Source organism: Choristoneura fumiferana, chromosome 18 (assembly GCF_025370935.1).
Source record: "Choristoneura fumiferana chromosome 18, NRCan_CFum_1, whole genome shotgun sequence".
NCBI classification, from domain to species: domain Eukaryota; kingdom Metazoa; phylum Arthropoda; class Insecta; order Lepidoptera; family Tortricidae; genus Choristoneura; species Choristoneura fumiferana.
The window spans coordinates 12,855,314-12,883,269 of NC_133489.1; the positions used below are offsets into that span (position 1 = coordinate 12,855,314).

Here is a 27,956-nt window from a genome sequence, read left to right on the forward strand (position 1 = left end):
GGCATAGTTTACATACTCGTATATATCGGTGCAATATTACAGCTTTCTAGCATTGATAGTCCCTGAGCAAAGCCGCGGACGGTCGGACAGACAGACAGACAGACATGGCAAAACTATAAGGGTTCCGTTTTTGCCATTTTGGCTCCGGAACCCTAAAAAACCAACAACGCACAGGAAGATTATGTATAATAATAAATGAATAACAGAAAACAAGAAACCGTGTACGATATTTTTAAATAGGTAATTCTCAGTTCTCATATTTCGTAGAGACATAATTACTCATGTAACCGTTTTTTTATGAAATCTTGTTCTAAGACGAACTATTAAAACTATAATTTACATATCGCTTAATTTTATTATCTCTTCTCTAATTAGGTACATCTCAAAATACAAACTTACATCGAAACAGTATTGTGCTTTTACACTAGGTAAACTTCGAACACAGCCATTTTAATTTCTATGAATTTATTGTAATACCCTATTATAATCTTACGTAAGCTATTAACAAAATTTAATAAATATGTATCAAGTGCATTAGTCATTGATTATATTTGGCTTCGTTATTCAGAAGCTCTAGATTGCTTGTGGGTGATTATCCACGTATTTAATAATAGCTATCATTATCGACTTGTCACAACCACAACAGAAGTAAGGTGAACCCTTCAGCAGGGCTATTACGAAACTCGAAACTCGAAGTTCGTGTCGTGCTGTTCCTCTGACTCTTATACTGTTTAATACGAGAGCGAGAGGGACGGTACGATACGAACTTCGTGCTTCGTAGTAGCCCTGCTGGGTGGACCACGTCTTTGTGGTGCCGTGAAAATAACGAAGCAAAAGGTACAGCAGGGCTACTACGAAACTCGAAACTCGAAGTTCGTGTCGTGCGGTCCCTCTGACACTTATACTATTTAATACGAGAGCAACAGGGACGGTACGATACGGACTTCGAGTTTCGAGTTTTGTAGTAGCCCTGCAGGGACAAGTTTGAGCCAAAAGTTAGGGTTCCACGTACCTTTAGTACATTACTGTTGTAAAAATTTAAATGTCGTTGTTTAGGTGTTACTACTTAGTACCTAAGTAGGTATTTCGCCAATTAAGTATTTTAAATGAAGGACTGTCGTAACAAAGTAAGTAGGTAGGTTCATTTATAATCTTGCCGAGAACAACTCTGACATTATTTGAGCTACATAGTACATTATAAGGTTTTTTTTTACTGAAGGAAGAAATCATTGTTTTGGAAGTTCTGTACAGTGGCGTAGCTAGGTGACCAAAGGCCCTGGGTGGGGCAAAAATAAAGTAGGGCCCCAACTAAACTATTTAAAATCGTTTGTTCCGTATTCGTCGTGTTGCGAATTCGATGTACTCCAGATTTGTCATTTATAGTTTGTAAGTCAGAGTCTGAGGGGCCCCCTGACCTTGGGGGCTCCGGGGCGCACTGCGCCGTCCAGCCCTCCGGTAGCTACGCCACTGGTTCTGTAGTCAGTCGCAGTGACTATATCAAGCGTTAGCTATAAGCTAAATCAATTAAATGTTGTAACGATGTTACTGTGGTTATATGTTTACTTGATTAATTACTTTCCTCTGTAAATCTCTATGATGCGATCTTGATCAACGTATTCAAAAATGTGTGGAGCATCCATCAAGATACCGACTGTTCCTGCCGTGGTCACGATGAAGAAAATGTATAGTTGTAGTCTGTCGATTACCATGGCCACGTACTTCCAGTCTTCACGGGTCTGTAATCAGTTTTAGAAATAATGTTAAATGATCGATCACTGAACCTCAGGCAGGCATCTATTACTCGTAATTACAAATATTGAGGGACTAATTATTTAATAGCTAGAGAGTAGCGTTACGTTACAGTGTGCTATAAGTAAAAGTTTCCTTCTTAAAGTTACTAGTAGGTACCTGCTCATTTGATTTTATTACTGTTACTAGCTAAGGTAATCTAAACGAAGCTCAATATTTATTTATTTTTAATTAGTTCCTGGATTAATTTAAATGCATACGTACCTGTATGTAAAGATCTTCGTTACGCAAGTGCTCCGCGATGAACTCCACGGCTTCAGTGGCTTTAGCCGCTTCCGGAGACAGCAGAAGCGAGTCAGAACTCTCGGACTCACGCCTTTCCCCGCCGAGGCCGAGGCCGCCTAGGGCCCCGAGACCTCCTAAAGCCCCCATTTCACCACCACCGGCCGCTCGATTAATCTTGCAGTTCGGATGATGCAAGTCAGACAGCTCCATTGCTTCCATTTTGCTTTGTTTTGCACCAATAGCACTGTGAAGTTAGATATAGGTTCATTCGCGAAACGGGAGAGGTTTTGATTAGCGTACTTAATATCGTTCATTACCTGATGTGCTTAGGGAGGTCGTGTGGCGCGGCGGCGTGGGGCGGGGCGCCCATGCCGGGCATCTCCATCATCCAGCGCAGTCGCGTCTTGCGCGGGCGCCGCATGAGCAACGCCGTCGGCAAGTAGTGCAAGAACACACTTCGGATCCAAAGAGGCATGCTGTAATTTGTTTCATTACATTTATTAGTTAAGTCAAATTTTTATATATATACTTAGTTTTAAAAATAATTCGGGATTATTTAGCAGATGGTTGGGTTACTTCGACTGAACAACTATGTGGGTTTGCTGCCATTCAAGATTTTCAATAATACCTACTTAGCTAATAAATGTGTCAAAGTGTACCGCGTAACGCGTGAAGTGACTAGAATAAAACCCTCGACTTTAATGTGCTTGTCATGAAAACCGTGGAAACCAGTCTTCGACTTCGGGCTTCTAATAGACTCTCGTTCGTAATTCCTTATTTACCGCCCTTAAGACACAATGTACTAATATATCCCCTCTACTAGGCTCTACTGAACAGCAGTATATGGTTTCCACTTCAAGAAAGGGTCAAAATTCATCAAAATTAAGCTGTTATTTTTTTAAATTAAAATCTTTAACATATTATAGGGCTGTCGATAATCGCATTAAAGATGTACAAGTATACTAATAGATATTTAATTTACCGATGCGTCCTTGGACCTCGGAAGTTCCAGTTGATGATGATGACTGTGACGAGGATACTGACGGTGTTCATAATAAACGTAAACAAAAGATACTTGGCGATGAGTGGCAACACAAGCGAGGTCGGCGGCAGAATTTTTGACACCAGTAGCAAGAACACAACCAGTGACAGTAAAATACTGATTCCCAATGTGACCTAAAATAATAAAAATGAAAAATAAGTGATTTTAATAAAAAAAATTAATAGATAAGTTTTCGTTAAGTATTTTTTTACCTTCTCACCGGCTTCAGCAGGCAAATAGAACACCAACACACATAGAAACGAGATAAGTACTGTAGGTAAGATCAAGTTGACTGTATAGAACAAAGTTTTCCTTCTAATAATTATGTAGAAGGTGATGTCCGTTTCAGTGGGATGGTTTCCTTCGTAAATGTTAAGATACGCTGGCACTTCAATGATGTCCCACGTTCCTGATTTCCAGTAGTCAGATAGATCGACAAAGTTCTTATTGTTGTACAAGGCGAGCGACACTTGGTCGCCGTTGAAGGTCCAAGAGCCAAACTTCATGATACACGTTTGCTGGTCGAAAGGAAAGTAAGTCACGTCGATAGTGCACGAACTCTGTAAAATTTAAAATATTTAGATAAATAAGTACCTAGGTACTTGTATTTTATAATACGATAATGAGCTAGACCTTGTCTAAATACCTGGTAGATGGCGGGTGGTACCCAAAGTACTTCACCGTTGGGATATATCAGTACGTTAGACTTGTATCGGACCTCGTAGTTACCGTCGGCGCTGCGACAAGTTAGTTAGGTTATGAGTTGTCTACCCATGAGTTAGTTCATTCATTAAAATAATCAGTAGATAAGATCACAAAAATTAAACGGTTATTTTATAATCATGAGTGTGGAACAAGAACGGTCTGACTTTCGATCTTCTTCACCACGCAGGGGGCGCCACCGTCATGAACACACTTACATATGAAGATCTTCCGAAAAGATCGAAACTAGTTGTACCGTTCCTGACTTTTATAATCGTGAGTTGAACCTTTTGATTTTTGTCATTTATTCAAATATGTCTCACATAAATTTTATAAAAGTAGGATATACCGGGTGTGGCCTGTAACACATAGATCGTACTCGTCAAACTGAACAAAATTAGTTCAGAGACTTTTAAAAATAATTTCTTTTATTTTTTATTTTTATTACACTTTATAGGTTATTCGAAGAAGCAATGTAAAGCAAAATGTTTGATGTTTCTAACGTGACAGGCGGCGTCAATTGGGTTCTAAGGATGGCGTACCTACATTCATAACATTATTTAATTTGTATGAAAAAGGGAAAATACAAAGAATCCATTGTTTCTAATAGTCGATGAACTAATGTTGTTTTGTTCAGTTTGACGAGTACGATCTATATTTTAATTATTTGCTCGTGTTACAGGTTACAGGCCACATCCGGTAGAGCCTTAGGAACATCAGTATCCTTTCAAAAAGTTTTTACTGTTATCTGTTAACTCTACGTTTTAAATTTCAAAACAATTAAATCAAACGTTCCACTAACTTGTTAAACAACACGATGTCTGGTTTCCAAACTTTATCAGGAGGTAGTCGCAATACCCCTATGCCTCCGTAGTCGGCTTCATCCCACATCAGCTGGTAATCCATCCACACCAATCGAAGCCACACGTTTGACTTCATAATTTGGTTCTTTTCGTTCTGAAATATATAAACGTTATTAATCAGAAGTGATGTTTAGTTGTAAAACGGCGGCAATAGCCGGTAATACAAAATATCGTCATTTGCAACTTTAATGCAAGGAGCTGACATGCGTGTGTCATACACAATTAAATCATATTTTTCACTATTGGGCCCATAATAAACTTGTGCAGGTAGCTGGCGCACATTCAAATACATATTGACATAAGCATGCAAGCTACGTGCACAAAAACGTGCAAGCGACAGCACGTGTATTCCCTGCCTTATGCAAACTACTTGCGTGAAAATGTGCAAATTAAAGTCCAGTTTAGACCTGCAAGAAAAATCGTGCAAGTTGCAATACATTGCGAGGCTGAAAGCCTACGAGTATGAAGTGTTCAATCGAGCACCGCAATGTAATGCAACATGCACAAATGTTGCTTGTAGGTTACACTGGGCTTGATGATTTTTATCTCAGGTTAAAGTTTGAATTGTCACGTACAACGTTGATGAGTTGGACGAAGGCTAGCCCAAACCGCACGTCGACTTTTTGGGTCATGTTGGTCACCGGACGTATGAGCTTGTTGTATCCTCTGAACAAATCGCGCACGAGGCGCTCTTCGTCTTCTGAGCACCATCCTGTCCCAAGGAAAATAATCGACTCCAATTTACTTTTACAATAAAAAGCATTTATTTTTTGAAAATGTTAGATTCAGGGGGGAAAATTGTATATGTTAGCGCGTTGAGATAGCAATTACAGGATCATCTGAGCGTTATCTGTCACTCCTTTGGTACCGTGATGCTGCAGCGTTCTCGCAGATCAATACGGGGCGAGTGCGAGATAAATGTGCATATAACTACGTATACGAATAATTCCATTACTAATAAAATTGTTGAGAATTAAAAGCAATTCAAATTTTAAGGTGTTTCACGATTTAATCACGTATATTACAAATTTATTTTCTTTTAGTCGACTTCTATTGGCATCGATACGTTTGAACTTAAAGTTATCAAATATCAGAATTAATCAAGACAGTCAATTCATTAAAACCTTCATCAGTTAAGAATTTATTGCAAAACATTTAATTGATTTAAATTTTAATTGATATATTGTAAAAAACATGTCAACTTTTAACCGATTTCAAAACTGCTAAACTTTAAATCTCTGTCACTTAAAGCCCCTTTATTTCACGTTTGCTCCGGGTTATATACAGGGTGATTATTTATCGTAACTGACCTGAGTAGAGGATGGTGAGTAGCGCGACGGCTAACAAGCAGGCGCGCGTCCCGCCCGTCATGGCGGCGGCCTCTGCCGCACGCAGCGCCGCGCGCCGCTCCCGCCTCGCAACCCCAAGGAGGCTCACAGGGAATACACCTCGATAAGTTCTCGACTCACTGACTTTTCGCCTACAACTCAGGATGTCCACTGCAAGGGCAGATCCCGTTTTATAATAATAATAATAATAAAATAAAACAATAAATTTGATAATTGATGGGTTTGAATTAAAAAAATATTTGAAAGCTCACAATTTGGCGCCAAATATCCGCCATTTTGATTTTTCAAGAATTTTATGGACCCAGTGGCACTCGCGTTATCAAGACAAATCCAATGACGTATCATTTATCAAAATCGGATCAGCCGTTGAGTAGTTACGAGAGGACATAGGAATAGACATTCATACATTCAAACATACATACGAGGCAAACACATAACCCTCCTTCTTCGCAGTCGGGTAAAAAGATATTAATTTTATTAAAATCAATGAGATAAGAAAAATATCTACTTAATGTTACCTATCTAAGCCTCCTCCGCCCAGGGCCCAGAGGGGGGGGATGATTATGACACCCAGGATCCCCCTGGATCGGCCTTTGCCACTATTTACGACTTAACGAGAAAAATATACGTATATGCACGCTTTTATTTAAATTAACATCCGCTGAGATAAACTTTTAACGGAAGTATTTTTAAATGGATCTGCGTGGAAAGTGAAACGTTATTGCTGCTCGTCAGTAAAGATGAATTTAGAGCGTCTTGGATTTTTTTTCACTATCTCCACATTATCTCCCTTGCTAGTCTACATCCACTTGCGAAGAAATTCTATGGTGTTTGTGATGTTCCCAACCTGCGCTGAGCTGAAACTAAAGCCCTACCTCCTTTATTCTGAGTGAAGCCCAGCTGTGCCAGGAAGTGGAAGGCATATAAGCCAGAAATAAGACAAAATGAATCTCTACATGGTGAAACAGAAGTATTTTTTTACTACCGTCGCCTGCCTTTTTTGTGTGTCTGTGCTGAACTTATACAGCTTTTAACTGTTTTTTACAATTACTGAAAGTTTACTTAGAGCACAATAAAGATCGTAGAACTCTGTTTGGTTAATACATACCTATGTAAACGTAAACTGTTAATTTATTATTAAAAACATAATTTTCACTTCCGTAATAATTTAATTAAATATTATTTGTTTTAGTGACCCGTAGTAACCCTTCGAATCGCTACGCCGCCCGCCCAATTGCTACTTGTCACTGAAATGCATAATGCAGACACCTTCACGAATACCTCTAAACATACCTTTTAAAAGGCCGTTTTAGAGCGTACCTACCTGTCATAAAATAATCCTTAAAGCCTATAAATGAACTCTAGTAGCGTTTCGTACTATTTCATCATCATCATCATTCCAGCCTATATACGTCCCACTGCTGGGCACAGGCCTCCTCTCAGAACAAGAGGGCTTGGGCCATAGTTCCCACGCGGGCCCAGTGCGGATTGGGAACTTCACACGCACCATTGAATTGCTTCGCAGGTTTGTGCAGGTTCGTGCTATTTAATCGACACCAAAAACGGGGGAGATTCTATATTATGAACATCACTGTAAATGTTTTTCAGATTTTTTTAAATTGTTGTAACAATATTTGTTAAAAATTAATTCTACGATTTTCCATCATGAAGTTCCAGTTCATATCTTCCAGCTCCATCGTCAGATCAGTTCGACAGTACCATATTATTGTATTGTCATCAGAACTACATACAGCTGCCAATATTCATTACGCTACGACCCTTGGAAGATGGTTAAATTAGTTAGCTTAGATTCCATTACATAGTTAGTTACATACAGGTCAACCTAATAAAAGCGTGTTAAAAAACGAAGCATAGGTAGCCTGCCTACATAAAAAAAAGTAGAAAAAAGAAAAAACATCCTGTAAACACACTTTTCACTCTTAGGGCTGGTATTTGTTTTTTTTTTTTCATTTTATATGATTCTTATTGGTAAGTTGCTTTACAAGTTACCTACCATCCCAAACAAAAAATAGACTATGAATAGTGGATTTACCAGAGGTAACAAATAGAAAAATATGCAAGTGAAATGTAAAACTCCTCCTTTTTTATTTAAGTTGGTTAATTAGTAAGTAGGCCGCTTTGCCTTGTCGTCCACCGGCAAGGAACGATTCAATTTTTTGACAGACGGCAAGTCTCGCAAAGCCTAAATGAATTTAATTATTTTGTACTTATTATATTCGGGAATTTCGGCAGGACAATCCATTGCAAACACAATTAGTTTTTTGTGTTATCGGTAAAGGTCTTGAATTTTTAAAATTAATTTAACCTATATTTTAAACTCGCATTGTTGGATTGATTTGAAATTAAGTTTTTGCTGTCATTATTCATTATGAACAATTGATTTGTTCAAGTGTTACCTTGCGAAGGTCCATATGAAAGACCTACGCGAATTTTATCTTACATACTTCCTCACTAAAAACCATAGTAAAAGAGAACAAGTAGGTCCACTCCGACCCTTTAGGAGACTTGCCTACTCCGGCGCGGACGTTTAGGGTTGTCGACGTCTATTTTAGATTAATTACCAACTGGCAAATAATTTTAGTATGAAAGTTAATTTAAAATTGTCTAATGTCTGTGTCTATAGAAACCAGACAGATTCTATGTCGTCATATTATTATTATTATCATCATCATCACCCCAGCCTATATACGTCCCACTGCTGGGCACAGGCCTCCTCTCAGAACAAGAGGGCTTGGGCCATAGTTCCCACGCGGGCCCAGTGCGGATTGGGAACTTCACACGCACCATTGAATTTCTTCGCAGGTTTGTGCAGGTTTCCTCACGATGTTTTCCTTCACCGCAAAGCTCGTGGTAAATTTCAAAATGTAATTCCGCACATGAATTTCGAAAAACTCAGAGGTGCGAGCCGGGGTTTGAACCCACGACCCTCTGTTTGAGAGGCGATAGGTCAAACCACTAGGCCACCACGGCTTATATTCGGCTGTTATTATTATTACTGAATATAAAAAGGTTTACCTATAGGTAGGTAGGTATCTATTATTTTTTATGTGCCCTTGCACGAAAATATTACAGTACACTTATATACCACTAATTTACATATTATACTTAATACAAAAAATACGTAAGTACGAGTACGCGAACGTAAAAGGTAATCATCTCGCGAAGCGAGCGCAAGACGAACGAGCTAAAATCGAAACGTACGGCGCCGACGGCAGCGCAGCTTTGACTAAAGAAAACCTAATCCTCCTTAAATTATCAGTGTGTGCGTGCGGCGGCGGGTGCGTGCGTACTGGCCCCAACCGGCGCGCACACATTTAAGCCGCGCGATGTACTTTTGTTCATAGTGAGCCTACTTGTTCTCTTTTACTATGCTAAAAACGCTCGCAAGCGGAGAAAGAATCTGGTTTCGTGTATGTTTCGTGCATTTTTGCTAAATTAATCTTTCACATCCCCGCAATAGGTACAGTCACCAGCATTAATATCTGCTAAAGCGGAGCGTGCAAAAATATCTGACACGTCCTTCCGGCCCTACAAATAGAGTCGTATCAGGTATTTATGCATGCTTGTTGTGTCAGATATTGGTGCAGGTGACTTTACCTGCTTTTGAAATTTTAAGTATCTGGATTCAATGCTTTAGGTCGTGTGTTATCTTTACCTACAGCTAGCCACGGTTAGTGTTTTATGATGTGTACCTAAAGAAATGCATTTTTTTCTAAATAATAAGTGTATATTATGAAAAATATTTGTATGTATTACCTACTTAATATAGCTAGCTGTTGCCCGCAGCTTCGCTCGCGTTAAATTATATATATTTTTAAAACTTACACTATCATTTCAGAAGTTAATTATCTGATTCCCTTTTTCGGGATGGAAGTTGTATCTAACATAGCTAACAGTAGCAAAATTATATGTAAAATAGGCTATTTATCTAATAGTTAATCGATTATTTAGGATTACTAAACTAACATTTGTTCAGTTACCTCTTGGGGACGCTCAATTTTGCGAAATATTTTTTTGATTTCTAATAAGACGCAAAATTTCATGGCAATCGGTTTAGTAGTTAAGAGGAAATTCGGTCAGTGAACCGTTTGAGAAAGAAGTACTTATGTCTTAAATACTTATTGTTCTCTTCATCAAGTCCCTCCAAAAAGAGCATAATTCGGACTGATTATACCTGTAAAAACTTTCAAGAACAGCATTTCTCAGTAAAAGTCCCATATTTCCTCTTCCAAATTAAACATATTTTTATATTTCTTTCAAATATACGATGAAGAAGGTTTTGTCTATGCCGTTTATTATTTACTTCTTAATATGCGTTAATTATACATATTTGTGGATGTCTGAAAATATGCATTGCTGCACCTCGAAGGCCTCTAATTCATTGAAATTGAAATTTATGTTAATAACTAAATAAGTAAATAACTATAAAATTTAAGGACATGGCAGGAGTAGATTGTATGGCGTATGTTGTATGCACGTTTTTTTTTGGTAGTTATTCAGGGAAAAAACAGGAGAATACGTTTGTATAGAGCAGGGGTTCTCAAACTTATGGCTTCACGTACCCCTGTTAAAGTTTCTAGACGATAGCGAACCCCCCCAAAAAGAAAGTAATAAAATTGACTGTTGTAGAAACTAAAAATAAAAAATACAAAAAGAGTCCAAAAACCAATCTTAATCATCTTGCTAGTCTTAAACCTTGTCGCGAACCCCCTACCGTCGAATAGCGAACCCCTAGGGTTTCGCGTACCCCACTTTGAGTAACCCTGGTATAGAGTAACGATCGCCCTTATTTCCCCTTAAAGCGTTATAAAAGCGGAACAAACAAACAAGCAAACTCACTTTTTCATTTATAATATTAGTTTACTACTCATATAGTGACGTACAAAACTCTGAACTGTGCATTCTTGTCCATTTGTAGCCAAATAAATTAACCTAACAAGAGCCCGGAACCGATTTTAAAAGTCGTCCCTTAAGTTAAGGGTCGAGCCAGTCTGCGAGTCACAAGGTAGATCGAGGTCTACCTACCTACCTTACCTAAGCAATTGGTAAATTTGAACATCTTATTATACCTAAGTATAATTTTTCTGCTTGTAGTTGCGCTCAAACCAGTTTGTTATAATTGAAAACATGAAAGCCGCCATCTGCAATGCGTTAATCTGGTTTAGTAGTTAGAGCTACAACACGGGAGCGCCCGGCCCGTCTCGGCGGGCGCGCGCTGCGCATGTGCGGTCATCCCACGGGATACCATCGATTGTCTTCAACCACTCGGTACTCGATGCGCTACCCGACGAACCGCCGGGAATCAGGTCAGGGTTGATCGGTACAATAAAACTAATCAGGATGTCGTCGAGTTAATAAAACTTCACAATTGTCTCATTTGTTTATATTTAATAAACAAAATGCAATTCAGATTATTAACCCTAACAATTGTACAAATCATTGGGACAGAGGTCGTCCGTTGCCGTTGGAGGGAGGCCGCTAGCTCGCTGCCCGCTCGAGCGGCACCGAAGGGCCGGTGCGGCCGCGCGGCGCAGCGCGTTATGCGGCGTCTACCACTCGGCTCCCACTCGTCACGTAACCGACGTAGAGCGGTTGATGATACGATATTTACAACAATAAGTAAACAAGGAATCTGGATTCCTGAAGGAAAACATTGGCTTATAATCATACACGGTCCGCAACTTCCAATGGACCGTTTAAGATTACTCACAGCTACGCCTCCAAGAAAGAAAACATGAGAAGTGTTGCGAGGGTACATTGGTTTTCCAAACGTGTATCCGCGCATTCGCTCCGATTCCAATGTGATGTTTTCCTTCTAGTAGGGACACAAAGTTTCCATAAAAACAAACATAAATTATGAACAACATCATTATTACATGATTTTAAGTTATTCATTACATAATTCATCAAACAATCGTTATTGCATCGTATCTTAAGAATAATAATGTTACTTGATGAGGTATAGCCGGTGGCAGTGAAATGGGCGTGATGTTGAGCGTTGACTCGTTTATTGTACTAGGTACGCCGCCAGTCACGGGCTCGGCAGTACGTATAGTCGCATGGATACGATCAAACATAACATCGATATAGACTGCTAAATCTTTGTGACTGATTTAAGTTCAAGTTCATATAGATAGGTGTGTTATTTACTTGATAGGATAGTTTGTTTAGTAATTGTCAAAAATGTTAAATGGAGAGCGCAAAAGCTAAGATTTGCGAGCATACGAACTGCTCGTTATAATGATACAGTAACGGTATTGAAAAGATGTATAAACGTGTTATAATGTTTGTTTTAGTTAATTTAATACTTGTATAACTCGCTCCGAAAGACCAGGTACGATTTTAATAAAATAATACTTTGTTTAACTACAACTTTTAACGAATGTTTTTATTAAGCTATAAAGCCTTGGATATTTTACCATTTATAACAATATCGACTCGTTCACAACGAGGCATATCACAACCTGTACCAATTGAATCAACATTGTTTGTAAAGTTCTATACTAGCTACGGACACAAATACATCCGAAAATAAAGTAAGGGTCGTAACCACGATTCACGGAATCGAACAAGAAGGAAACAAAGGGCCATCGCCTTACTGCCCAAATCCTAAACTGTACAATAGACTTCAAGAATCGAGAAAGTACTAACAAAGTTTAAATTTTAAATGCGAACCAGGTCGTTCAACGGTATGAAGGAAGACGTTTTTGTGCTAACATTTTTATAATCGGCCACGTTATGGCTTGCAGCCAAATTTAACTGCGACTATCCTACCGGGGGGGCCTCTGCCCCGGCCGCCGGCGCGCCGGCCGCCAGGCGCAACTCATGCCGTGGCTCCACCGGAACTCGACAGTCTGAACTTGGGACCGCTCGTGGTGAGCGCTGACGCTGTAAACCACGTGCTTCGCGCGCACCAGTCATTGACATTAGTTCCCCTAGCGTGCCAATAATACTTTATTACTTCTTCTGATAACAAGAGCAAGAGCTGCCGATGAAAGGAAGAAAAGTTTAAGGGGATTAAGATGGGCAGTATTTGGTTGAGCGCAGGAGGGTGGCAGTTTGATCGGCGTTAACTTATTACTATAGGGGGCGCGGGCAAGGAGGCAGGCGGCGGCAACTCCGGCGCCGCAGCATCGGCGCCCGCGCCGTTTCGCACATCACAACTTAACAAGTATTCGCGGTATCACAGAACGTTACGCACGCGCAGCCGCAGCCGCAAGCGGGCGGGTCGCTACGACACCATGATGTGGGGCGCGGACAGCAGCACGGCTAGCGTGGCGATGATTGTGAACAGGGTAAAGATAATAAGGCACAGTCTGTCCACGACCATGGCGGCGAACTTCCAGTCGCGCGAAATGTCCGCATCTTCGTCATCTTTGCGCATCTGCAAATAATTCCGTACGTCAGATTTAATGGTCACCTATATAAGCTTGCCGAAAACTAACAAATCATGGACCAGGTATTTAATTTAGACTTGATTAAATAGTTTTACAAATAAAAGATGGTCACAATTAGTGGTATAAATAAGTATGAAACCATTATGGACTTACCTGATCTGTGATGACTCGAATTTCTTTCAGAATTAGCGATAGCTCATAGTCGACTCCGAAGCAGCTGTGCGCAGCGATCCCCGCTCCGTTCTCCTCTCCGCCCCCCCTGCAACAGGTATGGCTCTGTAGACAATGCCGACGCGTGCGCACTACACTACAGGTGGGACCGAGGATTGAAGGGAACTACAGGAATTATGCTCATCAAAATATAATGGTAGACCCATGACCCAATGGAAAAGCTAATTTGATAAAAAGATGATGATCGAAACTAATAGCTGTTAGGGTCGGGTTTACTGCGGAACGATCGAGGCGGGGGTTAAAACGTAACCGTGCTATTTACGGCGGCGAGTAGTGTTCGTGTAGATCGTCGAGGGACCTGTAGTATCGGCAGCACGCCGGCTGCTGCGCGTGCCCGTGTCGGAAGTCGTCGTCGATGTCGAGCACGTTGGCCAGCAGCGACTTGGAGGAGCGCTCGCGCAGCTCCAGGTCGGGCGGCGGCGGCGCGCGCGCCGGCGGGGGCGTGGCCGCCGAGCCCGGCCGCGACATGCGCAGGATCCACGGCAGCCAGTACAGGAACACGCAACGAATCTACCCCGTAACAAACAAACATATACATATCTATTAAAGAACTACTTTTTACCTTGCTCTTCCTACCTTCTTGCTACCAATTGGTACGAGTAATCACTTCCTATCATATTGCTTTTGTTAGCGAAGAATCAAGATAAAAGATTGTAGTTGATTGATATATTATTGTTTTTTGTGTTTGGTGGTGGTACTGTTGGGACCGGTAATAAATCATTTTTCTTTCTTTTTTTCTTTATATGGACATTCGCAAAGTAATACCTAAACAAAAAAATGACCGTAAACCTGGATTAGCAGCTAGCTAGAGTTAATATATGAAAAGCAGTGGTGTTGAGTACATTTTTTCGCCAGGTGACCCGGAGAGTGAGAAAAGTGTTAAGTAAGGAATGTGTAGGTAACGTCGTGATGCAAATAAATGGTTTAATAATGAAGGGGCTTATTTGAAACTGCATGAATGGTATGAACTTTTTTACTTCTTCCGCTTACTATAGCAAAGCAAAGTTTGAAAACTATTGCTACTTTTGCACTGATCGCATTTACCACCACGGTTACTGTAATTACAAGGCAAAACAACAGCGTTTGCTTACCCAATCGCTCATCTCATGCGTGTCGGAGTGTCGGTGGTGGTAGTTGAGGATGAGGATGGTGGAGACGACGGAGGAAGCCACCATGAACATGATGCAGTTGAAGTAGGTGCCCAGCAGCGGCACCGCATCCGACGTCGCCGGCATCGTCTCAGCCACCATGTTTAGGAACACCGTCAGCGACAGGAGAATTGTCACTCCTGTACAATATAATAAGATAAGATCGACATCTCTAGAAGGGGTTTATAAAGACTGTCAACATTTAAGTTTCACATGTTTTGTTTTTGGAACATTACGTTTTAAATGTTTTTATTAAACTTTTAAAGTACTTAACGATTGTACCAACTCTATACCGTGTTTTTATTGATTTCCGTTAATTTTGATAAATGTCACAGTTCATTGATAGAAACTATTTGGTAATTATGTTTTTGGTTAAATCGAAAAATAATAATTTTGTACATAATAATTAAACATTTACAACCAATATACTAGATTGTACAACAAGAGCATAAAACGAGCAATTTTACCAAAGACGTCCATATATACAGCCACCCGATCCGCTACGGTGGTAGGTATATTCTTGTTGTACAATCTACTATTCCACACTACTTTCCACAAAGATTTAAAAGCAGCAAGACAGTCTTTTCCAGCTAGTGAGTGAGGTAAAAAAATATAGTAGTCTATTCTGAATTTTGTTAAGCAAGGGGAAGGTGCAAAGAGCGAGCGTTTCTTTTTTTAAATTTTAACCTAACTTGTAACATACTTAAAGCTTAAAATTATTTAATCCGTTCGAATAGTTTTGGCTGAAAGCCATTGCAGCCTGTACGAGTATGTACATACATATCCATACCTAACCGCGGACCAACACAAATGTCAGTGAATATAATAATTAAATGAATTAATCTATGCAAAAGAAAATTGAAATGATAATTATGATTTTAGGGGTACAATAAATAAAAATAGTAGGTACAATAAATCTTATAGAGATTTAATTGAACCCTCATCTAACTGATTTAAACTCGGACCCGCATGAGATTATATTGAATCGATTCCAAGGATAAAAGGACTTAATATAATTGGGAAAAGAAAAATAATCCGATTGTCAACATAAAATCAAATCAATGCACCACTCATTCACTGAAATCTTAGTAATGCTATTATCACAACGATTCACATTAACTTAAAGAAAAGCCTAGTTAATAATAAAGAAACGTGTAACAGTTTCTAAGACTGTTTTTACAAACTAATATTTAATTATTTATTTATTAAGTTAAGTTATTGTAGGATATATATAAAACAAAAAAAATAATTTATAAAATGTCAAAATATATTTAATTACATACTTAAATAGCAATCGTTTTTCCCGCGTCCGGATCTCAGGCTCTGTCAAATGCACGGAAACACTGGCGTTTCGTAGGTGCTTTAATGCTAATCCTTAATAAACTTTGCATGTCAATGAACATAAAATATGCTACAAGAAATTAAATTGGGATTAGGTTTCCGAAAGTCTGAAATAGAACCGTAATGAGTTCGTCGCAGCACTCGTTGTTTTTCGTTTTCATGTACGAACCATGACCTTTAGAGCGAAAGAAAACATCGCGAGGAAATCTGCACCCACCTGTGAACTCAATGCTGTGTGTTTGCAATCCGCGAGCCCTCTTATTCTGAGAGGAGGCCAGGCCGAGATGGTGATGATGAGCGTACCTAACGAGAGTTTCTCGCCGGAGTCTGGCGGCAGCGTGAAGCCGAGCAGAGCCATGGAGGCGATGAGCACGCAGGGCACGATGAGGTTGAAGAAGTAATAGAGCGTCTTGCGCCGGATCACCACCGCGAACGTGATATCGATGTATGGCTCCGGGCAGCAATTGTAGTAGATCTCGTTGCGTTTGCCCGGCACGCCTGTGAGAAACATTAAGCCCTTTAGACTATGCGAGAATTTGCATGCAAGTTTCACTACAATGCGGTATTTGTTTGCTCAACTGAATTCATTGGCCCTCAATAGTCTGCGATGTAATGCAACTTGTATGCAAGTTCTTGAATGGTCTAAATGGGGCTTTAGGGTTGACAGTAGTAAAAATGCATAAGTTTTAGCCTCCATTTAGTGAGTTGTTATATCATGAACCTATTGGTCTCAAGTCCCAGATGCTGATGTGCCCGCTGACCACTGGCAGTGGCTTCTTAATAAAATAATGAAATGTTAAGCTAGTAATAGAGACGTGGTGGTGAATGCAGTAAGTCTTTATTAGAAATAAATAAGTAAAATAAAATAAAATAACTAAAATTGGATTTTTTGTACTAGACTTCCATCTTTACGAAAATACGTAGTTATTTTTTATGTAAACAAACAAACTTTAACTACGTTCAAAGTAGTTTAGGCATTATATTCTAAGTAATGATTAGAAGATAGTCTTGCTGTAGAAGGGAGGTGTTTATATAAACCTACCTAATACGTAACATAGATTAAATAAAGTGCCTACTAATAATTATAATTATGTACCAGTGGCGTGGAGTCAGATATTTCCGTGGTAAAGCCCAAGCACAGATCAATAGTTCAAATAAATAAATTGAATTGAATTGAAAGTGATCCCTAGGCAAAACTACTACTTGTCTTTAGAGAACACATACACACACATACAGCTGCTGACATAAACGTGTAATGAGTATTCTAGCGAATGTTACGTTACAGGTAAAATTCACAAAATTAAATAAACAGAAACGTTTTAACGAGTATTCTAGTGAGCGTTCAGCAGGCATTCAAGTGAAACAATGGTAAACTTCTTCTTTTTACCGAGCATCCGTCCAAAATCTTCATAAACACTCACAAAATGAAGGTTAAAATTGGTGCCTTATTATTACCTTAATACTGGCTCTATAAACTGATGTTATTAATTACATTTAATTTCATTTCAGTTTTGTAATTCCAGAATTTGATTAATTCCAACTTACCTATTAGCTCCCATTCGCCATTTGTGACAAAACTGCTTATGTCTCCTCCCGCTTCGTCTTGAAGTTGTAGGTCCAACTATTAAACATAAATAATATTTGGAAAACGTTCTTAGGTTAAGTTACTGTATATTCCATTTAGCAGTACCTAAGTAACCAATTTTTGTGTGGGTTATGATCATGATCTATGAGTATTCGAAACACATATTTACTTCGGGATGTAGATCGTGATTATTTTATTTCGCTTGCGATATATCGCATCGCATCTTCTAAGTTACATGCTCGTAATCAGGTAGAGTGAAACGGGTCTATATCCCGTACCAAATATATCTAATATAATAATAATATATCTAATAATTACTACTTAAGGTTTAAAGCTGCTATTTCAATTTGGTAGTTTCCTAAGTATATAACGTATTTTATTTAGTACGTGAGATTATCAGAAAATATTGGAGAGGTACCATCAGCCAAATATGTGGTCTACCACCCTAAAGTTGATAATCGTTTGCATGTCATAAAACAATAATAACAGACGCGTCTGTCAAATTAAAAGTTCAACTTTAGCGACATATTCATTAAATAGGATCTTGTTTAAAAATTGATAGACCACTTATTTGGCTGATGGTACGTATTTTTTCTTTTGTCAGTCAAACAAAAAAATACTTATTGAGACGAACCGTGTCAAAGTTTAGGAGTCCCTGACGTCACGCTGTGCTAAAAAGTTTCGAATGGCGTGATATCCCGCGGAATTTAAGCTGGTTATATCTTCACAATTTTTTTTAAATTGACAAAAGAAAAAATACGTGTCAATTATTTTCTGATAATCTTACTGACGGACTTATAAGATTTCTTTAGGGTGGTTACAGACTAGCGTTTTTTTCTGCTCGTATATGCTAGTTTTTAGCATGTACGCGCATACACGCACGCTACATTCAATCGAACACGCGTGTACGCGCTCATTCCGCTTGTTTGCTCGTATTTGGTCTGAAAGGACATATTCTCTCTCCCGTTTATACGAGCGCAACGCACGAAGAAAACAAAACCGCATCTGTGCGCGCGTACAGCGTACACGAGCATTCAAAAACGAGCTTATACACGCGTATAAAACACTAGTCTGAAACCGCCCTTAAGAAACTAGCCTATTGCTTACTTGATATCCATCGTAGGTCCAACTGCCGAACTTCATTTCGCAGCGTTGGTCGTCGAAGGGGAACCAGGTGATGTCAATTTTGCAGGTGCTTTTGAATATGCCGGGCGGCACGTAGAGGCACGAGCCGTTGTTGCGCACCACTACGTTGGTCGGATACGTACTGTCGAAGCCTTCGTCCGCGCTTCATACAACAAGGTAAATTGGTTTAATTGGTTGGTTTCAAGAAAATCCTTCCGTCCTCCCGTGAAGTCGCCAAGCGCTTACAGCGGAAGACCAGCGTTGGCCTGCGCGGCCAACATTTTGTTGAGCTGGGCCCGCTTCGCAATTTCACAAAAATTTGTTTTTATTTTTATTATTTGTTTAAATTGTATGTCTAATGTATTTTTGTGGAAAAGCGAATAAACATTCACTATTTCTATTTCTTTCTATTTGAAATCGGTGGCGGCAGTAACGTAGATGCCAGCAGAAAGGGGTAAGGTTTCTTTTCTTATATTTCTCAGTCAGAAAAACATGGCAATACAATTAAAATACCTTTTAATTTATAAAAAAGGTGGGCTCGTTAGGCGGTCGCAGACGTTTGACCTAATGATGCCATTGGGATCAGAGTTTGTATTCGTATTGTCTATATGAATTAATAGAATAGTGATTCAACACCCGCAATACTCTACAGTGCTAAGTAGAAGCAATGAAGATGAATGAGTTGGGAAATAGAGTTTAGTTTTTATGCCCTCTTAAATCGCATGGAATTCAAAGAACGAGCGTGCTATGTAATAAAGCGAAAAGTTTGGACAGGAAATAATATTCAAGATTCAAGACTCAAGTGACTTTCCGCTTGTCACGTTTCTTTACGGCTAAATACTTGAACCAAATTCATTGTAAATTTGATAGCGACGTGCTTCGAAGATATTGCTTTCCGTGGGAAACTTAAGATGCAGATTTTCTACAGTTAAAATGAAAAAAACGTTGTTTGTCAAATCGTCCCCAAAACTTTATCAAATTATTACTTTACTTTAATAGACAAACTGTACTTCTTACTCGTGGTAGGTACCACCAGCAAAATAAGTGGTCTATCAATTTTTAAACGTTCCTATCAAATGAATATGTCGCTAAAGTCGAACTTTCAAGTTGACAGACATGTCTATTGGCATTATTGTTTTATGACATGTAAACGATTATGAACTTTAGGGTGGTAGACCACATTTATTTGGCTGATGGTACAGATTACAAAATTACAAATGCATATGAACAAAACTTTTGGTCAACAAAAGTACATTACGCTACGCCAAACATGACTATGGGTTCTCTGATTACTGCCATCATCACTAATATCTTTACTTTATGGAGAAGTTAGAAGGAAAATCCTTGAAACCCGCTCCAGTAAGACTTATATTGATGCGCCGGTGATTTGTGTGGACGATACTTTAAAGAGTGATGTGGTATGTATAGCGTGCAATCCTATTTGCGACAATTATTTTGATGCAGACGAGAGTAGTTTTTGCTGCCAACGGCCACGCTGAGTAGCTGATCAGAAAGAGCGCTGGCAGGCAGTTCACGGTTGGCTTTCTGTGCGAGCTCACCTCGAGAAGGACTCACAAATTGGCTCGAAATATGTCAGGCATACCTCGACCATTATAATACGTGAGTGACTCCTGTATCTATTTTAATAATTAAAAAATCATACGGTTAAAATTTAATAAATTACCTATTGTACATGAGGACGTCTGGTTTCCATAGCCTGTGGGGAGGCACTCGCAAATCCTTGACCCCGCCGAAATCAGAAGTATTCCACCTCAAGTTCATATCATTCCACTCCTGGACAGATTAAAAAAGAATCGTCATTTAGCTACAATCAAAGTTAATTTCTGAGAGGAGGCCTGTGCCCATCAGTGGGCGTATATAGGCTGCGATGATGATGATGATGAAAGTTTTTCCCTTGCTTTTTTAATCAATATGAAATCATCACTCTTCCAGAGGGCCAGCCTTGCCTTTGATTTAAATAGGTGAATGTAGCATTCTCAGATGTTTCATGTGCAAAAACATGAATTAAACTGTACGGTCTAGGGAAGTCTGGCCCAGCCACACAGTAAAGGTTCATAATAACGACGTTGTCTATTCTAAAATCTTGCTCTATTAATTTACCACGTTACGAGTAACAATTTGATCAGGCACAGTGCAGTAAAAGTGGATGAGCAGCAGTGGAGCTCAAAATGGCTCACACACCCACCCTATTTTTAACTTAGCGATAGAGTCGCGTGTACCTTGATCTTTTTGAGCTCTACAACCTGCTCATGCACTTTTGCTGCTGACTGTACCTATGTAATAAATCTGGTTTTAATCCGTGTCCTCGTTCTTGTACAGGATTAAAAACTCGCCTAGCTCTCTATTCCGTGAGAATTTCTAAAATCGCTTCTTCGTATAGCTTTACGATCCTCTTGGAATAATGTCTAACAAGTTTCAATTCTCTAGCTTTAATGGTTTAAGCAGCGTGCTGTCTGTCAGTCAGTCTACATAGCTACTCTTTTTTTAGATAAATCTTGGTACAGTTTTACATATTCATAGTTTTCCCATTATGAGAAAATTACAAGAAAATGTTGCCCTGTGTTTAATTAATATATTTAATTTGAACTTTTGCATTTAACTACTTGCATAGGTTGAGAAGCCACGAGAGTTGAAGCAAATGATTACACACACACACGCAGCAACAAAAAGAACTGATTACATAAAAGGAGAATGAATTAAATGAACGAGTTAATGTCAAAATCCTGCTGTCATTTCATGACATGTTCTTGTGCGTGTGACCTCAACTCTGGTGGCACTACCTATAACTTGGTGTGCATTGTTCTATAAACTGTTTTTTTCTCAATCAACTAAGGGGCTTTATCAAAAATAGCTTGTAATTTCTTAATGGGCATCGAAGATATTTTTTTACCCTGTTTATACACACGTGCGTGTGTACCATAATAATAATGTCATAGCGATCAACGTCCATTTGAACAAACAATAGCTAATGGACAATTTTATAGCATAATTGCTGAACAAACAGATAAACAGCTACTTATCAGGTGTTCATATAATAATTTTATACGTAGGTATACTCACCAGTTTAAGCCAGATGTTAGTTATTAGTAGCTGGTTCTTTTCATCCTGCGAAAAAAAAGTTTGGTTATTCAGCGGTTAAATAAATCCTCGGACGAGTAGAAACATTAAAAAAACCCGGTCAGGAGTCAGGACAGATATAAACTATGGAGAATTCGAATGTATTATGTTCTCGAGCCTTGGGTGTTTAATAAATATCTAAGTAGGTAATATCTATAGCTATAAGAAGTGTGTCCATCAATTGCCATAGTGTCCATAACACAAGTTTTGTTTACTTTTACTAGATCAATTGGTGTCAATTGAGCCGTGAATTTATTTATTGAACAAATTGTTTATCACATGCATATTTATAAACCACCCAAGTATTTATCATGCAATAAGCATGGTGGGAATCAAATGTTTGCCCATAAAACAGTGAGAAGTGGCTCCATCTAAATTTCTGCACCTACAATACAATACAATACAATAACTCTTTATTGCACACCAATACAGTAAACAGTACAGAGAACACAAGTATATACATAGAGATTTTCTAAGGTAAGCAATAGGCGGCCTTATCGCTTCAGAGCGATCTCTTCCAGGCAACCTTTACAATGGACAGAAATAAGGAATACATTTTAGCAGGCATTTTACCTTCTTATTTCTTTTGTAGGTCGAAATGTGACTTTGTAATAGGTTACACATGGCGTCATACAAATACAACGCGACAGGGTTGCCTAGCAAAATCTAGCCGAAAGTATTTTTTTTTATTAATTTTCGATACTTTTATTTTTAAACAATTACATTACTTTATTTGTTTGGTTTGTTCGGAAGTGAAGTGTCGCATGCACTAGGTATAAACACTATATGCACTAACCTAGGCAATCAACATTTATGGCCCGATTTCCCGATGCATTCTCTAAACAGTAATTTACAAATTATATCGCGAATTAAATTATTAGTTATTATAATCGATTTAGCATAATTTCGAAAAAACCTAGCGAGAAACCGTATATTTTATATTATGTTCGCCAACAAATTGTTTTGCAATTTGGCGAAATATTGCTTATGGTAAAATGTGTAAGTATAATAATATTTTACAATAAAAAAAATAGTAAGACCACACAATTTCCGACTTAAATACACTCATTCCTCACATACTCCAATTTATCTGCTAATTAACCATACCTGGACAGTGTGAAATCAGGAAAATACAGCAATGTATTGACGGTTAAAGGCGGGGTACAGGAGATTTCAATAACGCATGCCTAGGATCTGCAATTAGGTTTCACTATTCCGTCTGCGGGGAGTCACCGTTTCTTAAAATAAAACTTCCTATATTTCTTGTGACAATTTCCAGAAATTTCCGAGAACATTCCCAACTTTTCGGAAACTTTCCGCAACTTGCACATGTAGTCTTACCACGTCAATGATCTGCATGAGCGTGAGGCCGAAGGAGAGCTGCAGCGGGTCGCTCTCGTTGACCACGGGCCGCTCCAGCACGTTGTAATGGTCGAGGAGGTGGTGCAACAGCCGCTTCTCGTGGTAGCCGCCGCGCACCCCTGGACACAACCACATACTTACTAATGCTATCAGCGCTGAGTGAACATTCACAATACGTAAGTAGGATAGGACTGATCCGTGTATGTAGTGGACAGAGAGCAGTGGAATTATCGGGGAGAGACCTTTGCTGAGCAGTGGGGCAGAATAGGTAGGCTAATAATAATAATAATAATATAAGTAGGAGAGTAAGAGAAGCGTGAGTAGTGTGTATTCAGCAACACCTGCAACACCTCCTACCTAGTACGGTCAAGGACTTTAATTCATGAGCGACCATGGAACCTTTTCAAAGGAAAATTCATTACGATTTTCCTTGTTAACTAATGAGATGTCAGTATGACGTTTACTGTGAAATGGTTCTATGGTGGCTCATGAATTAAAGTCCTTGACCGTACTTACATACCTAATGTAACTAATTCCTACACAACCTTTGCATTAGTTATTTGTTATCACGACATTTTTACACGACACAGACGGCTTGTAAAAACTTTAGATAACCCGGCGAAAATCAAGTTTTAAGGCGCCACGTCAATCTTATATTGCATAGTAAGAGTAGAAGAAGCCGAAACGTTAGTAACTAACGTCTTACTCCACTGCACCTCTCGCACCTGACACCTCTACATTTTCCGAAATTCATGTGAGAAGTTACATTTGAAATATATCATGAGCTTTTGGGTGAAGGAAAACATAGCCAGGAAAGCTGCATACAGGCGTATGCGAAGCAGTGCAATGGTACGTGTGAAGTTCCTTATTCACACTGGGTCCGGGTCCCGTGGAAGCTACAGCTAAAGCATTCTCAACCTGAGAGGAAGTCTGTGCCCAGCAGTGGGACGTATATAGGCCTGAGGTGATGACCAAGTACACAGTTTATGCAAAAAATATCGCACCACAGTCTGCAGGGTGCCTCTAAGATCTAACATAAAAACTTAATGGACAAAGTGGATTAAGCGAATTTTACCTTAGCAAAAATTTCATAGTTGTCATAATTTTTGCACTTTTACACAAATCCTGGTTGATCGTATTTGTATAAAGTTCCCATGTCTCGAAAATTACGAAACTTTCACTGTAGTCAAATTTGCTTATCTGATAACCATAAGTTATGAGAATTTCCTACATACATTAATAGAAAATGTTACGAATAACTATGAATACGTAGAAGACAACTAGGAAAAGTAAAAGCATATCTAAAACATTTCAAGATTTTTACATAGACTTCATTAATTTTACCTAACTCATAGACCTACACGTAACATGTAACTTTCATCGCGTTCACGTGGTTTACAGTGTCCCCTCCAGTGTTTAAAGTACCAATTCAGTCTTCTTTTTATGGCAAATCGCACCATATTGGTATGTGTTCAAATCATTTATCCAGATCAATAGTCACGTATTGAATAGCAGAGAAAACACAGCGTTATTTATAAACGAAACCATTGTGATAGTTCCGACCAAACAAATTATATGCGGGCAAAAGACTTTAACGACGACATGTTTTGACTGATCGGTTACATCCGGTCATCGTTCAAAAAGAATGATAAATGACCGTTCGCTATTTCAATCATGACAGTTCTGGAGTAACAACTCAGCCAGAAAGGCCTTTTGTCTTTAAATCTGCTCAAGTAGGTAGGTTCTTTCGGCATCCTGGTACCCCGCTATAGGACTCTCGGGGGCGCTTAGGGGCTCATTACGTACATTATCCGAAAGACTCTTGAGGCTGTTTTCATCAAGTGGAACTCAAGGCAGTCTTTTGTGAAATAACTCCGCCCCACGAGCTGAGCCGGCCCGAAAATCTTTGATGTTCCGTGCGTGACTAAGCGTTTGTTTGAAAAATTGGCAGGACGTGTCGACGCACATATGAGATGAAAGACGCTCCATACGTAGTATGCGTGTGTGTTAAGTCTATTGAATCATGTGCGGGGGCAAATTATAAAGGTCTAATAAATAAATTATAAAGGGGTAATAGCCTTCCTAGAATCATTATGATTGTAGAATTATGGAAAATTAAATGAAGTCGGCTATGATAATATGATAAGACTATTGTTTGTTTATTGTGTATTATTTCATTCATGCAGAAAAAAGTCAAACTGAAAATCATATTAGGAACCAATTAATGCGTTCCTAAAAATTAAATCCATAAAAACAGTCAGTTTTAGTCTAATTTCTGTTGAACTACGGTTAAGTATATAAAGAACCAGATTATTAAGAGACTTATAATCTTCCGAAGTCAGCAATTTTGCAGAATTTGGCTCTTTGTCAAATCTATTTTAGCTTAAAATAAGAATTTAATTCTGAATTTCAAATTATTCACTAATCTCACTGTTTTTTTCACGATAATGAGGGGCCACAGCCGTGCCCCGCCAAGCTGAGCACGGCCGTACAGTCACCAGCATTAATATCTGCCACAGCGAAGCGTGCAAAAATATCTGACACGTCCTTCCAGCCTTAGAAATAGAGTCGTATCAAATATTTATGCACGCTTGTTGTGTCAGGTGCTGGTTGACTGTACCATCTTTTTCTTAAAGCGACACATGGCATTTCTGACCTCTCTGTAACTTTGTTATGGATAAAGCAAAAAGTTTGAATTTTTATTACACATAGTAGTAATATTTCTGACATGTGTAATATTTGTAACACCTGTGTATGATCCTGCAATATAAATAATTTCATTTCATTTCTTTATCAAAAGGAAATATTTGACATGTAGGTATATACCTACAATACCTAGAGTATATATTCTCTACTAACTTAAATTAAATTAACTTAATAATTGTAAGGTAGATTATTCTTTTAATAATTATGGTGCCGTGTAATTGGAAAGTCATTATTATTATTATGGAAACTAAAATGACTTATATTGATACGGCCACTATAAACGTCGATAGGTATAAAACATAAATTATTATTATGTTATTGGTATTATAATTTTTTTATAATTGTTTAAATAACAGTTTATAACAGCATTTTCTAATAGATGCTTGATGCTTCTACAGACTCTGACTAATATAAAAATAACTGAGTTTTACGTGAGATCTCATATTTTTTTTGTAATGGTAAAACTGTGTTGCGAGTCTTGGCGTTTTTTCAACGACAGTCTGTTTTATGGCTTGAAAAATTTTCTGTGTACAAACGATATGTATTAATAGAAAATATCTGTAATATTCAGTAACATACGTAAACGTTTTGGATATCGCATTGGGAGTGTTGAGGGGCATGGCATGGGCATGGGCAATGGCATCGTGTGTGTGGGCGTGTGGGGCACTCACCCCGTGGCCACAGCAGGCCCAGCAGCAGCAGCAGGCCCGCGGGCGCCGCCAGCAGACAGCGGCGCGCGCGCCCGCCCATGTCAGCGCCGCGCCGCCGCCGCGCCGCGCGTCGCCTGCCCGCCGCGCCGCGCCATCGCCCGCCCGCGCGCCCGCGCCCGCTCTCGCTTCCGCGTGACGCCCACGCTCGCGCTACTCTTTCTACACTCCCGACTCTCTGTTGAACACGATCAGTTTAAAATTTAATTCTTTTGTCGTTAACATATATTAAAATGATCACGACCGCTCGCCGACGGCGTCGCTTGCCGCCCAGAGTTCGAGCATCGCCGGCTGCGGTACGGTGAGGTTTGAAGTTACGGTGTGTTTTAAAGCATTGTTGTTTAGCGGAGTGCGGCCGACCGTGGGGCAGCGGAGCCGCCGGTGTGCGGACTGGCGGAGCGCCGAGGGCGCGCAGCCGCGCTCCCCGCGCCGCCGCGTCGCCGCCGCCCATTCAAGCCGCGCCGCTGCCGCCCTCCGACCACGCAGCCTCTCCGACCTTGTCATCTCTCGCAGCCGATGGGGTTGCCCGTTGCCTCACCACAATTGCTCATATTTATTGCAATTTTCTTGATGACTTGGGCTTTCATGCGTATCCTTTTCATGACCCCTTTGAAAAACTTAACTCTACCGAAAAACCATTTGATTAAAAGTAGGTCACAACACAATGATAGCACGTTAAAACAATCGCTTTTAATCAAAGTAGTTTACTGAAATAAATTAACAATACTAGCGTCTTTATTTTAAAATATTTTTGAAATTTATTCGGGTAAGGCAACAAAAATAAAAACAATTACGGGGAACGCCAGGTTCACGACATGGCATCACCGCCGACTTGCCTGCACCGCGTAGCCCGCACATTGTCGAAGAGCATTCTCCGACACTCACGGCCTACTAAATTATGCTAATATTGCCTCTCAAATAGGTTTACGCCTTTGCTTGCGTTTAATTATTACTAAACGAGCATAGTTGTCACAGCCTTATCTCTTATGTAGATATGCGTAGGTAGCGCATGATGATTAAAACAAAACACAATTGATCTGCATCTATTAAATTATTTAAATATAACAATATAGTAGGTTTTTAGTTCGTTTTTTGTACAAAAAGTATCTGCGATGGTTATTAAAACATCAATCGTACTGAAAAAATATCTGCGTTTGGTCTCATGGGAATGAATAAACAGCTGTTACTGCTAATTTTGAATCTGT

The 27,956-nt window shown here is 39.3% G+C and overlaps 2 protein-coding genes across 4 annotated transcripts; both read right to left on the reverse strand.

The window, feature by feature from the left end:
* Positions 1–270: 270 nt before the first annotated feature.
* On the reverse strand, positions 271–6,027 carry nAChRbeta1 (nicotinic acetylcholine receptor beta1). Of its 2 annotated transcripts, none has more exons than XM_074101142.1 (9): positions 5,952–6,027; positions 5,217–5,353; positions 4,581–4,735; positions 3,723–3,813; positions 3,289–3,636; positions 3,017–3,210; positions 2,352–2,510; positions 2,014–2,278; positions 271–1,736 (listed from the first exon to the last, which is right to left on the reverse strand). In XM_074101142.1, the coding sequence occupies exons 1-9, from the start codon at positions 6,010–6,012 to the stop codon at positions 1,572–1,574; spliced, it is 1,575 nt and encodes a 524-aa protein (XP_073957243.1). In that variant the 5' UTR covers positions 6,013–6,027; the 3' UTR covers positions 271–1,571. The 2 variants fall into 2 exon arrangements, with proteins under 2 accessions (XP_073957243.1, XP_073957242.1); XM_074101141.1 differs by having other exon boundaries at positions 2,014–2,257; positions 5,952–6,023.
* A 5,352-nt stretch (positions 6,028–11,379) lies between these two features.
* On the reverse strand, positions 11,380–26,821 carry nAChRalpha7 (nicotinic Acetylcholine Receptor alpha7). Of its 2 annotated transcripts, none has more exons than XM_074101145.1 (11): positions 26,716–26,821; positions 23,318–23,457; positions 21,920–21,964; positions 20,523–20,632; positions 18,821–19,001; positions 17,674–17,749; positions 16,432–16,626; positions 14,731–14,927; positions 13,938–14,149; positions 13,562–13,667; positions 11,380–13,395 (listed from the first exon to the last, which is right to left on the reverse strand). In XM_074101145.1, exons 1-11 carry the CDS (start codon positions 26,792–26,794, stop codon positions 13,243–13,245), a joined length of 1,494 nt encoding a protein of 497 aa, XP_073957246.1. In that variant the 5' UTR covers positions 26,795–26,821; the 3' UTR covers positions 11,380–13,242. The 2 variants fall into 2 exon arrangements, with proteins under 2 accessions (XP_073957246.1, XP_073957245.1); XM_074101144.1 differs by having other exon boundaries at positions 13,902–14,149.
* Positions 26,822–27,956: the final 1,135 nt, after the last annotated feature.

Coding starts and splice junctions, on each gene's coding strand:
- nAChRbeta1 (XM_074101142.1), bottom strand. CDS start 6,012: ATGACGGGCGGGACGCGCGCCTGCTTGTTAGCCGTCGCGCTACTCACC. Junction 2,511..3,016: donor CGAGGTCCAAGGACGCATCG/GTAAATTAAATA, acceptor AACAAATTACAG/CATGCCTCTTTGGATCCGAA. Junction 1,737..2,013: donor ACGAAGATCTTTACATACAG/GTACGTATGCAT, acceptor AACTGATTACAG/ACCCGTGAAGACTGGAAGTA.
- nAChRalpha7 (XM_074101144.1), bottom strand. CDS start 26,794: ATGGGCGGGCGCGCGCGCCGCTGTCTGCTGGCGGCGCCCGCGGGCCTG. Junction 19,002..20,522: donor GACGTCCTCATGTACAATAG/GTAATTTATTAA, acceptor TGTTGTATGAAG/CGCGGACGAAGGCTTCGACA. Junction 13,396..13,561: donor TTCGAGTCATCACAGATCAG/GTAAGTCCATAA, acceptor AATTATTTGCAG/ATGCGCAAAGATGACGAAGA.